The 13229-nt window shown below is 41.1% G+C and overlaps 2 protein-coding genes across 2 annotated transcripts; both read right to left on the reverse strand.

Annotated features, from left to right (window-relative positions):
- Positions 1–758: 758 nt before the first annotated feature.
- On the reverse strand, positions 759–8386 carry LOC100837357 (protein ACTIVITY OF BC1 COMPLEX KINASE 7, chloroplastic). Its single transcript, XM_024456814.1, has 17 exons — positions 7775–8386; positions 7366–7509; positions 7004–7129; positions 6495–6582; positions 5996–6089; positions 5127–5220; positions 4811–4865; positions 4102–4193; positions 3007–3177; positions 2820–2876; positions 2645–2728; positions 2473–2557; positions 2203–2264; positions 1849–1923; positions 1645–1749; positions 1312–1453; positions 759–1115 (listed from the first exon to the last, which is right to left on the reverse strand). The coding sequence occupies exons 1-17, from the start codon at positions 8384–8386 to the stop codon at positions 1042–1044; spliced, it is 2160 nt and encodes a 719-aa protein (XP_024312582.1). The 3' UTR covers positions 759–1041.
- A 1382-nt stretch (positions 8387–9768) lies between these two features.
- LOC100823311 (tRNA:m(4)X modification enzyme TRM13) lies at positions 9769–12915 on the reverse strand. The gene is made up of 9 exons (XM_003559147.4): positions 12729–12915; positions 12582–12656; positions 12213–12506; positions 11879–12119; positions 11161–11218; positions 10862–10948; positions 10631–10762; positions 10357–10495; positions 9769–10132 (listed from the first exon to the last, which is right to left on the reverse strand). The coding sequence occupies exons 1-9, from the start codon at positions 12851–12853 to the stop codon at positions 9910–9912; spliced, it is 1374 nt and encodes a 457-aa protein (XP_003559195.2). The 5' UTR covers positions 12854–12915; the 3' UTR covers positions 9769–9909.
- Positions 12916–13229: the final 314 nt, after the last annotated feature.

Here is a 13229-nt window from a genome sequence, read left to right on the forward strand (position 1 = left end):
CGATCCAACCTATGTTCTATGGATGTTTTCTTTTTGCGGGGGAACCAAATATATTAATGTTGAATCAGGTAGTTATGCTGTCAGTTGTTTCTTTATAATTAAATGTGGTCTGGCACATTTTATTTCAGCCTGAGTAAAATACACCACTAGTCCATGAATTCGGCAAAAATGAACACTTTGGTCCACGAATTTGGAAAACGCACAATTAAACCCTAAACTGGAACTGCTGTGTCACTTTAGTCCAAAAACGGTTCGGCGAAGCTTAAACACGCCAAGTCGGCTTCAGCGACACCTTCATCAGCGTTCTCTCGTCAAAATTGAGCGTTGTGGACTTGATAGCAACCTTAGGCGTGGTGGCGGCAGCAACGGTGTGGTTATCAGGGCCCCAAGATCCCCATCTGGGCGCGGACGCCTTGCCCCTCGCGTGCGGCTCGGGCATGGTGATTTTGCAAAAAGAATTCTGATAAAATCAATTAGCAGCCTGGCCGAAGCTGACGTGGCGGCCACGTGACGTGTTTAAGCCTCGCCGAACCGTTTTTGGACTAAAGTGACACAGTGATATCAGGGGTTTAAGTGTGCATTTTTCGAGTTCATGGACCAAAGTGTTAATTTTTGCCGAGTTCATGGACTAGTGGTATATTTTGCTCTTTCAGCCTGGACGGTTCTCACCATTATGCAGGGTCCCAGGCTCACAGCTAATGTTAGATCAGCCACAACTGAGGGCAAATTTGGAGCTTGCAACTCTTCAGGCAAACAAATTCAGAAACTTTACAGGGGAAAGGCGAAACTGAATTTCCCCAGCTCATTTAATCATTTGGAACTGAATAATCAAAGTCTAACCTTTCTGCTATAAAGACTGTATACAGTTTGTACAGATTTACAGGCTGTAACAGGTTACAGCATTTTCAGAAAGAATGGCAGCTCCTAAATAAACTACGTCTATTTATCTACGAATGGACAAGCACTTCCCATTTAATATCTTTAGAGAAGTTAACCATCTGTCTTGTTCGACTTGCCATTTGAACCGGTCTCCGAAATGGATCACACCATCGTCTCGAATTTGTCGAGTTTCTTCACTCTTCGGATAGATAATACCAGCAATGCCAAGAAAATGCCTGCATATTCGGTTGGGAGCAAGAGTTAGACCAATCAAGAAAGGGACATGTCGAGAACACCGGTATTTTAAGTTCAGGTTGGTTTCTACAAATACATCTAAAGATAAGGAAAGGTTACACATATGGATAAATGATGATATCATACACAGAGCATTTGTTGAGTGAATGTTAAAGAAAAGAAGCAAGAATAACCTACCTGCACCAACGAAAGACCCATTTGCCACCATTTGGTTTCCTTGACTACCCATGGTGACCCCAATATTCAAGAGAGTACCACCCATGGCTGTATGCATGGTCGCCATCTGAAGTATGTTGGCCTTACGGGCAGCTCGTTCAGACTGCAAGTATCATTAAGTTTAAGGTCAACTTCTGATTCAGGCCAAGGCAATAAATAATTTAAACACTAGTTTTTCCAATTACCAGGTACTGAGAATACAAGTTTACAACAACAGGTTTAGTATCTACTTGTCATTGATCTCCAACAACCTTGAAAAGATGCTACACAGAATAGTCACTACCGGAACCATACCTCAAGTACTCTGACCCTGAGCTTCAGATCACCCGACTCAAGTTGCCCCACAAAATCCTCGATCCGTTGGATTCTGTAAGGCATTGAGATGGTAGATTCGCGGGCCTGTACAAATTGGATATACCCGTTAATGATATCTGCAACAAGTAGAGTAGAAACGGGGGAAATGAAAAACTCATATCCATCACAGATTTATTTCCTTACATCGTTTGCTTGCTTTCTTATCTCCTGGACTAGTTCAGGACCACCTCTTCGTCTTGTTTTCATGTCCAGAAGTTCCTGCAGTTCAAAGGGAATCAGGCTTGCATGCACACATAGATACCCAAGAAATAGGGATTCTAATGCTTCGAGAAAAAATGAAAGAAAATGTATTAGCAGAAATGACTAATGAATTTAAGTCACACATGAGCATAGTAAACAGGACGATCTATCTTGTAAACAACATCTATAGTCCGTAGCAACCCGCTTTTGGAAACATTTAAGACAGCAGAGGGAACAAGAACCAAGATAAATAAAATAAAAACATAGTGGATGGACAGGATGGACAGTAATCCTAACCTGTGCATATGGCGCAGCAACTTTGACAAAAGAAAAATCAGGATCCAGTGAATATCCAATGCCTGTGAAATATATAGTTATACCAACAGTCAGGTAGTTAATTTATATATAGCAGATTTCGTGACACAAGCTTATTATGAAGAACAAACTGAGATATTTGTACATAGTCATTGTGTTCATAGGAATGCAGAAGAAATTAGAAGTGATATTATCAAAAGCAATGCATCAGTGGATACTGTAATAGTTTCAGGATATACAAGAATGGAGAACCTTCAAGAGTTGAGAATGCTCTGATGACGAACGTAAATGTGGAAGGAAAACGGAAAGGTTGATCTTGCGCGATCGCAAACAAGTCCTGGAAAGGTAAAATAAAAAGGATTAACTTCAATATCTTAGTTCTATACATTTAACTAATTCTTCCAAAATTAACAGGTCATTCAACCTCTCCAATAGCAGCTAGAGTCTGTTGTTGATCTGGTGACTGGCTCAACAGATTGTCCAAGAAATATTGTATGGACCTTCTTACCTGCATAACAAAGAAATAAGGGGCAAAAACAAATGTTAAATGCAATTTCATCAGCGACTTTCCTGCCCAAGAAATAGCATGTCCTACAAACCGGTGAGAGGTCTCCCGTTGGCTGGAGAGCTTCCAGATCAATCAGAGCTTTCATAACCTGTAAGATCGAACTGACCGAGTGAGACAACAGATGAACTGCCCAAGAAATGAGCATAATACATTTCCCAGTACCATGCAAGGTAAGATGTTAAGCAAATACAGAAAATCTACTATGTATCATTCATTACCTTGTTTGCATCCTTTTCATACACCGCATAGAACAAGGAGAGTAATCTATCACGAGTGAATGATTTGATTTCACCCATCATTCCGAAATCATAATATATCAAAGAGCCATCCTTGTCTATAGCAAGGTTTCCAGGATGAGGATCAGCATGGAAGAAACCAGTTTTCAGTATCTGCATTTTGCACCGTATGAAAATCTCAGAGCAAAATAACCATCACATGTAAAATAAAATAAAAAGATCCATTTAAAAAGGAAAATAACTTGGTATCAAAATTGAGCATAAATTATAATTTACAAAATGTAGGAAACAGAATTTGGGAGAACGCTGCGCATTATCAAACATTTAGTAAGATGAAGCAACAAGTACTTAATTGTACAGAATCCAGGAATATTTTAAAAATCATCTAGCTATACTAGAACTTAAAGTTGAAGGACATTTTGTACGGTTTTACACTTACACAAATAAAAGAACAAATGACATCAAATTAATGTTGTTCATCGTATCTTTAAGTGAATATGCATTTTTGAAATTATTACTTACAAATATTTGTGGAGATATTAACTAAGCACGATTATGGAGATCATGGAGTAAAGGCAGCCATAAAGCCAAGGCTTCAAAAAATGAGAGCTGTGGATCCTGTATTGGATAAGAGTCAATCCATCTAATTTCTGCCAAATGATGCCTAAGTGTGCTGCTTGGTGCCCAAGTTTTTTTTTTTACCTTGGACTCTCAATTAAACAAACAACAAAACTCACAAATCGTTCAAACTCTCCAGAAACCAGTCAATTAATAACTGAAATTCTGCAGTTGATACTTACCAGAAAACAATTCATTGATTCAAAACAAGCCCAATGTTAAAACAAGAACCCCACAGGTTTTGACTAGATTTAACACATATCAAATTGGAAAAGGTACCAAGGTACTAGCTCAATGTTGATTATCAAACAAGTGATCTATCGAATTTCTAAGAGTGAATTTTCCTGAAAGCACTTGCATGGTATTGCAAGAAGGGCATTTTATATGTGATTTTCCAAATCACAAGCAACCACACTAAGCTTTAAAAAATCATAACAATCGTGCTAAGTAAATATCCACCTGAATTAGGTAAGACTCTATTGATCGAGATGCAATCAGAGAACGACTATATCCCCGGTTGTCTAGCACCTCCAAGTTATTTATTTTAATACCTGCACAAAAGAAAAAATAGAGTAAAATAAACTAGTTCAGGATGAATGTTATAGTATCATATATTTCGGAGTTACAACTGGAAGAAGGGTCTGGGTTACAACTTAAAGGACAATTATGCTCTAAAAATATGTTTCAGATCTTCACTGTACATTTAGGTGAAAAGGCAACAGAGAAATGAAAAATCTGTTCGTTAACGAAACTTGAACCGGAAGCTAACCTTATTAATGTGACGCGTAGAAATGTATATGAACATACTTGGCTAAAAATAAATTGATGATATGAATATACTGATATGTTTATTACAATCCTTTCAAATTTAGCAAAGTGCTGAACATGTATAGAAGATAAATGGTATAGAATACAACAAGCAATTTAAATAGGATTGGAGTTTGTCTAAGTCTATTATGCATCATATTTAACACACATATTTACTTTCCAAATATAAAGGAACAAAACAAATGTATAGCATCATAAATGATTTCATGAACTAGTAATTAACTTGTCTAATAAAAATATATTAATGAATAAATGGACAACCATTGTGGAGAACAAACTATCCAAATAAAAAAATGTAAATCCAGGCTAATTCCCATTACAAGAAATAATCAGTACATACCAGGAGCATACTCCAGGGTTAACACCTTTTCAGTTGTGTAATCCCACATGATAAGCTGCAAAAGCAGGATAACGCAAGTCATTTTAAATATTTTAGTAAGATTAAGAAAAAAATTGAAGGGTTTCTTCAGCATTCCACTTTAATTAGTAGGGAGGTGATTGCAAGAGGCTGGAGGCAGAGGGACTAGCAGCAAGATTGATCATGATATGATACGCACTCAAGGTATGAGTACATGTTTTTGGATATCTTCAGAGTAGAGCACAAAAACGAAATAAACCCAGAAGAACTTGCATTTTTTTAGGTCAGAGGGACGTACCGGCACACGAACCCACTTCACGTTTCGGAAATCTCGACGAAATCTGTCTGCATTCTTTCCTTCATTGATGTAATCAATCTCTTCATACAAAATTCTGAAATCACAGTTATGAGGGTGGTCAAATTCTGTCCCTAAGTTCAATTTGCAACCAAGAATAATTAAATGAAAGATTGAATATTTTTAGTTCTCTGTCGCTCAACAAAATTGACAATCACTACTGTTATTGCAATGTACTCTCTGTTTTACTAATCAGAGATGTTCCGTCTTCCATGTATCAGTTCCAGTGCATCCAATGACCCTCTCTAACAAGTTAGAGAACGCCACTATTGTAAGGTATTACTTAACGAAAATAGGTAATAAAAGTAAAACCTACGTGACCCCAGTGGCCAATGCTGTGATGACAATGCAAGTTAATGCCTCAAACACTTTTTTTTTGAGACGAATGCCTCAAACACTTAATTTGGTACTAATGTTTTAAATTTAGAAAATCAAAAGAGAATTTTCCAAGACCAAATATTATTTTTTCTTGACGCACCTTACCCTATAATGATTTTTCCTTCTGTTCCTGAATCTATGAGTTACTCACGATGATAAATGCCTATAGAGATATGACTAGATTACATTACAGATTGACATCACCAAACAACACTGTTTGACTATAACAAATATCGAGGTTGCGATACGAGATAAAATTGGACATAAATAGTCATTCCACAAAATGCAACATAGTTTTTGGCAAGAAATAGTGGGAATTGAACAAGGACTTATATATAACAAGAAGATCATAGAAACAGAAGAATTAAATAACTGATCATCACAAATATTACATATGGCAGGTCCGAGAACTTAATGTATAGTTGCATACTTACTTGGAACATTCATCATAAATACCAATCCAGTCCCTTGAAGGGCCTCCAAATTTTTCACTTCTCTGAAAATACTCAGCTACCAGCTTTAGATTCCCTACAATAAAAAAATTGGATTTATAATTAATGTCATCATTAAGAAACTTATTAATGCCAATCTACGAAATTTTGGATAAATTATACACATAAAAAGTATTTGAATGCTATTAGTCACAAACTTATGCAAGATATAAGAGGAAAATCTTAAGAGCGAAACACAAAAGTGCTTAATTTTTCACCTATTTCTTCTGAGAATACCCATCAAATTCACTGAAAGGCTGGAGCTAGACAGAACAGAATAGCATCCAATAGTTCTTTCAAGAATACATAGCATGTCATTTTAACTTGTTTTTTCTGTTTTTAAATAAGAAAAAAAAATCTATTTAAGCACTAAGAACATATATTTCAGTTATTTTTTCTATTTGATCAAAAAGCGAACACCAACAACGTATATTTCTCTTACTTAGGTCGATGTCAAAAAGTTTTTTGAGCCCTGGTCGCTGAACTTTCACGGCAACTCTCTCCCCATTATGAAGCACTGCACGATGTACCTGAACAATGAAATCACAGGAATTTATAAGTACAATTTTTTTTAAAAAAAAATGCATCATAAAGATCATCAAGGATGTTAGACAAATATGGACCACTAATGTCACTAGTGTAGTATCACCAGTTTGTTACAGTGGGAGACAAAGGCATAAGATGAGAACTGGGAACAATTATGGAAAAGCATTCAACATATAAAGATGTGAACACTACACGGTATTAAATAGTTTTCATAACTGGAAAAAAAAAAGATGAATTCTAGATTTAATTTTTGTTCTTCAAATACTGGAGATGTGTTACTTACTGCATGAACAAAGAAAATATTGTAAAAGAATCCCTTGAAAAATATGATGTGATACAGCACTGCTTGAATTGAAGCTTGGTAGAAAAAAATGTCTTATGCTGGAAAAGGTTAGAACTAAGCACCTGACCGAGACTAGCAGCAGCTATTGGACGATCCTCAAATTCTTTGAACACAATGTCAATTGGACAACCCATTTCCTTCTCTATGAAAGCCTTTGCCTTCTCAGGAGAAAATGCAGGCACTCTGTCCTACATAAAAGCAAAAGGTACATAGTGTATGTTTGTTATTTGATACAAAAATGTATCTCGTGACTCATTGCTATGAATTTACAAAAAAATATTAGAATCACAGCAAATCATCAATAAGAATTCAAAAAAGGAAGCAAACAACGTAACACAGCCAGAAAACAGGAATAATCTAGTTTAATCAAAAACAGGAGATTAAAAAAAATTGTTCACTGATATTGGCTGCTTAAAAACAATACCTGCAGTTTTGCAAGCTCATCGACGAATTCCTTTGGAAACAAATCAGATCTTGTGGAGGACAGCTGTCCAAGCTTAATAAATGTCGGGCCAAGCTGTAATACTTGTTCTCTTAACCATGAAGCAGTTTTTCTCCTCCGGATTTTCTGTGAATTCAAAGGCTGCTTTAGTCCACCACAAGTCCAGTAAAACAAGATTCCTTTCATGTCAGCAATCCAAATTGATGCATCCAACATATATTTGCACAATTACTAAACGTAAATGATCATATGTTAACAATATGACTTTAAGTCAACCTTCTCATGGGATATTTCAAGGAAACAGAAGCTTGCAGTATTTTTCCTTTCCCAGCTGGATTGAAGTTATAGAATTACCGACTAAATTTCTTTTGACATTTCATATAAAATGTACCTGATTTTCCTCTGAGAATCCACCTGCATAGGCCCATTTTGCATTGTCGAATAGAACACGTATACGAAGAGAAAGCACGAAAGACCAGATATCTATACTCCTCTGCACAGAATTGTAGTTAGCTTTTGCCCAACTGAATCCCTCATCGGAGGGCAAAACCTTCAGCTCCTCTTCAAACGGATCATCTCTAGCACTCGTTTGCTTCTGGGTGTTAACTAGAGCAGACATGTTGCTGCCTTTCACCAAACTAGTCCCATTAACCCCCTGGGGAGGAGAACCGTTAATGACTGCTCTGGTCGAACCGTTGACACCAACAATTGGAGAACCGTTAATGACCGGCTTGGATCCATTCACAGCGCCATTCAGAGAACCGTTAACCGTATCCATTCTCACACGGCCACCACCCTTGTTCCTCACCAATTCGGTCGTTGGGACCATCTTTCTCAACCGGCCATTGGTACCATATTTGTCGGGTTCAGCAGACCGAGCTTCTGCTCGGAACATTGCAGATCTCTTAACCAAGGACGAGTCACTCAACGACGTCCCATACCTCGGTAGCTTCCCACTAGATATAGATGCTGAGAAGCTAAGATCAGCCACCATCATCGCCATCGGACAATCAATTCAAAAACACCCTGTTTGTATGTATGCCTTCGCATTAGCATCAATGTCACAAAACAAGTATGGGGGGCACAAAAATGTAGTGCCATTATATAACTGCAAGTACATGCTACAAGGTAGAGAAAATAACCAAGGTCCTAAATCATAAAAGCATCTTCCCAAAAAAAATTAACTAAGGGTAGGTTCCACAAGTTCCACGTGGGTTTGAGCATCTCCAGCCACATGCTTACCAACGACCAAATTTGCAGAACTGAGCAACACAAAAATAAAAATACCCGTCTCCAGCCCGTGCGCCGAACCTGCAGCTTCCTCCCCGATCAGCCTCGCCGGAGCTAGGGAGGAGGAGGAGGAGAACGCCGGGTGTTGGCAAACACGTACGGTACACGGGGATTGGGTGGAACACGAAGGTAAAGTACTGCAGTACCTTCGTTTTCCGGCGGCGGCGATGGTGGACAGAATTGATCAAGGGGGCAATCGATTTGTTCTACGGCGACGACAGCATCAACGAAGAAGAAAAATGGTTGCTGCTGCTGCTGCTGCTGCTGGCCGGTTTTGGTAGTTTTGGGATGAATTTGATTGGGGTAGGCGACGGAAGGAGCAAACGGGCCGGGGATTTGGATGGAGAGTCAAACGGAAATGACTGGATGCGGAGGAGTGGGAGTTTCCCAAGCAAGCAAAAGGAGTAGTTCTATAGGAAGAGAGCCAGCCAGCGAGACGGAGGGAGGGAGGCTGGTGACTTGTCTGGCTGGCAACTGCTTCAGCTTTTGGTATGGTCGGGAAGAGGACACCAAACCCCACCCCGTCAGTCCACAAGGAACACGGAGTACAGTGCAGAAGAGCAAAGGGACGATTTTTACGCTGTACTCACCTACCGGCTACCGCCTGGTGCCTGGTCACACATTTGCAGGTAATTCCCTCCTCTCTTTGCTGATTATTATCATGTGCAATGTTTAAAATCCCTCCACTCACCGACTGTTATATTATTTTACAAATCCACGTCATTTCTTTTGGACGGAGGGAGCAGTAAATGGTTTTAGTTCTGCAGATTACTCTGAAATGGTCGTTCTATCTAGGGGTGAAACGGCAATGAATCAGTGCACAACAAGAGATAGGAAGTGCTAGCACTCGTTTAGGAAAGCTAGCAACTCCTCCGGTGTATAGTACCAGATGGAGAAGACGATGTATTGGAAGGTAGTTAAGCAAGCCAAGTGGAGGACAACACGACACGAGGAAGTCCCTGTGACAGATATTTGGAGGTGGAACAACCAAACTCTGTGACTAAAAAGAAGAGTTCCAAAAAACTGTGGCCGAAGAAGATGGAACATGACTGACTGGAGTGAAAGCGTGGGGGCCCAAAATCTGGATGATGGTCATAGCAGTTATCTTCGTACCATACCAAATTTCCTTTGGAGTTCATAAGCTTTTATCTGTGAAGATAAGCGCTGTTTTACAAGGGATTTCTGCCAAATTTTCTCACGGTTGAGATTACAATTTGATGATGATGATTACCCCAATCAATGCTTGCACTTTGCGACGAGTAAACGGTTCTCTGGTGAAACATTTGATGGAACGTAGCTCACCAGGTCTGCTTCTAGGCCCTTGTGTCGAAGCCATAGCAGCCTCCCGGTGTCAATGATGTCTTTACACATGAACCCCAAAGCGCTCCTCTCCTCACCCGGTATGCCGCGGATGAGTCGCTCGGTCCTGGTGATCTCCGGACCGGGCTTCTCTGTTTCTCTGGACAATAAATAAAACACGCTGTTTAGAAAAAGCATAGCAACTTTTCGGTGGCACCATTCGTTGAGCTAGCCAAGGTTCCAGTCTTGCAGAAATTGAATGATGTGGAGCTTTTGCAAACTTGATCGGTTTTAGACTTCCGCTTTGATGATAAAGACCCTACCAAGATTCTGACAGAAGGCCTTCTAGAACTACAATTATTGTAATATAGAGTGATTCCTTACCTGACTTCAGAAGGTGAGTCTTCGGCCTCCAAAGAGGAATCCCGGGAGCTGTGATCACCATCCACAGCCCAACTGCTAAACCACGTCATGGCATGGAACTCTTCCTCCGTAATCCCTAGTCCTGAGACGAAAGCTTTATCTGCAATCGCAGAAAAGAAAATTATTCTATGCCAGGCAAATCAAACAGCTTTAATATAATTTCCAAAGTATGGCAGGACTGTGTTAGCATTATCCCAAACAAAATTTTCTGCAAGGCTTGGCGAGCAGAAATTACTTGCATAATGCTTCCATTGGCACAGATGGTGGCAACAGGTGGCTAAAGCAAGGCCCCGGAAACGGTGTTTGTCGTGGACTTTCTCTTCTGTATAATTGTATTGTTCATGAAGACAACACATTATGGTCATATCTGGATAGGAAACAAAAGGTTTCTTAGATATCTTCAGCTAGTCTCACGAATTTCTTTATTGGTATATATCTGGACATGTATTTCAACTACAAGAGTCACCTGTTGCAGGTCCGCATAGATGCTTTCCAATTGCTAGATACTGAACTCCACTCAACGCCTCTACTCCATGCAGGTTGAAATCCTCAACTGCATTTATATCAATGCACAAAGTATGAGTGGATGACAGTTTTGGTCTGGAAGTGCACACAAGTACAGCACACAGATTAATGAAGAAATGCTCAGACGGAAATTCAGCACCATAAAGTGCTCGCGAGCTATTAAAATGCCCTCATGTCAACTATGCAATAAGGAAACAAAAGAAATCTTACTACAAATACTAATAACTAGAGAAATCTTACTATCAATTCTCAAACGCTTCAAAGTAACACCATCATTTTGTCGTAAACTTCGATCAGCCTACAAATTACAGAGAAATGGAAGATACGAAACAACAGTTAACAAGGAAATGAAAGAACTAGTCCTTTTTTTGAGCGTAAAGAACTAGTCCTGATAGAAACAAATTTAACATAACAAGTTGGTTTGGCTGCCAGAAAAATTAACAAAAGAATTGGTTTTGCTCTGTAAATCATATTTCTTGTTTAGCAACATGCAAACGACGCCTCCAAATTAACTCCAAACAATCTGATATGGCCTTTTATTCAGAAAGGATAGTAACATAGTCATAAATCATAATAACTGTAAACAACCTAGACGATTGCGTACATTACAATTTCTTACACAAGTCGAGGTGCTTTAATGTTCAATGTGTGGTTGCAAAAAACTGAGTCAATGATTGTTGCTGAGAATAACATCAACATAATGCATTATTTCTACAGTTATGGTTCAGCAGACAAGCCATTACATTCAAGTCCATGCATGTCTAGACTAACAATGGCAAGTTCATTACATATTGACTCTTGACGAGGTAATTAGGCACACAAACTAAGCCTTGTATATCCAAATTTCAACACTGAAAATAAGCTACATTCGGGAAAATGGGGGCAACCAACAGAGATCATCCATGGCCATAATGTAAACCTATCCCCAAAACAAGGTAGTATGTGCACATGAACTGACCTTGAGCTTGTAAGATCGTCTCTCAACCAAGAAGATGTTCCTAATCCCATAACAGTCTGCCAGTAACTGAGTCAAATACCCCCTCCCAGCGCCAAATTCAACAACCGCTGGAGCATCATCCTCCGCCGCAACCTCCTCTGCGACATCCCCCGTGCCTCCCCTTGTCAGCAAACCAAATGTCTCCATGTTCCCAACGATGGACACCTGCTGCGCGACGTGCTTCTCCTGGTACGGCACCTTCCTATCCAATGCACCAAGAGAAATCACTCCTAAACCCTCGAAGAAACCCAGCCATTACACAATTACACACCCTCAAACCGGCAAACGCACCCACCTATCAACCTGCCCCCTCATCCACCTATCGCAGGCATCCGTGGCGGCATACGCCTCGCGCATTTCCACGGCCGCCTTCGAATGAGCCGAACGGATCTTCGCAACCAATCCCCAGAACTCCTCCTCGGAGAGCCCGTGCACCAAGGCGCGCTTGGTGGCGGAGGTGACGTCGGCGCCACCACCCCCGCCGGAGTTGATGCCCTTGGAGTAGTACGGCTGCGCGGCGAGCGCGTCGGCCTGCTTCCTGAAGGGGCACTTGCCGACGTGCGCCTCCAGGTTCTCCTCGAACACCGTGCTGCGAACGAGAAGCTGGGAGTGTTAGAGCGAATCGGTGGCGCTGGAGCTGAATGGGAGTGGTGCAGGGGCTTACTGGGAGGGGTCGACGGGGCAGGGGACGCGGCGGCGCGAATCGGAGGAGGACGCCGGCGCGTGGTTCCCGCAGTACCTGAGGAGTAGCAGGGGCGGCGAGCAAGGGTTAAGGCGGGGTATACGTGAGAGGTTAGCTGGAGTTGCTTACTGAGAGGACGGGAGGGGAGAGTTGGCGCAGTGGCGGCGCTTGCTGGGGAGCCAGAAGTGGCAACGGCCCGGAGGAGGAGGCGGCGGCGGAGGCGCGGTGCCGCCGTTCGCCGGAGGACGGCCCATCTCTGACGGCGGCGGACCGGAGAGAGAGGGAAGACTGGAAGAGAAATGCTTGTATCAGCGTACGGCGGCGTGGAGGAAGTGAAGGAGTCCTTTGCCCGGCCCAAATACGTCCGCTCGGCCCAGTCTGTTGGGTATGGAGGTGTGAGACTGTGAGAGTCGGTCCGCGAACCTCTTGAGGCCCATCATGAGCCTCAGCCCAGCACGATTTTTAGGAAAGGCCGATTCGATTTATTTATTGACAGTCACTAAAATCCGTGATTGCATTTGGACTTGCTGTTCTTCTCACTCTCGGTTTGATCCGCCCACATTAGAAGCATTGCATGCGGAGAAGCACTTTTCCTAGCAGCCGACCTCAACGTCCAACGGATTAAAGTGG

Source organism: Brachypodium distachyon, chromosome 1, assembly GCF_000005505.3.
Source record: "Brachypodium distachyon strain Bd21 chromosome 1, Brachypodium_distachyon_v3.0, whole genome shotgun sequence".
Classification (NCBI taxonomy): domain Eukaryota; kingdom Viridiplantae; phylum Streptophyta; class Magnoliopsida; order Poales; family Poaceae; genus Brachypodium; species Brachypodium distachyon.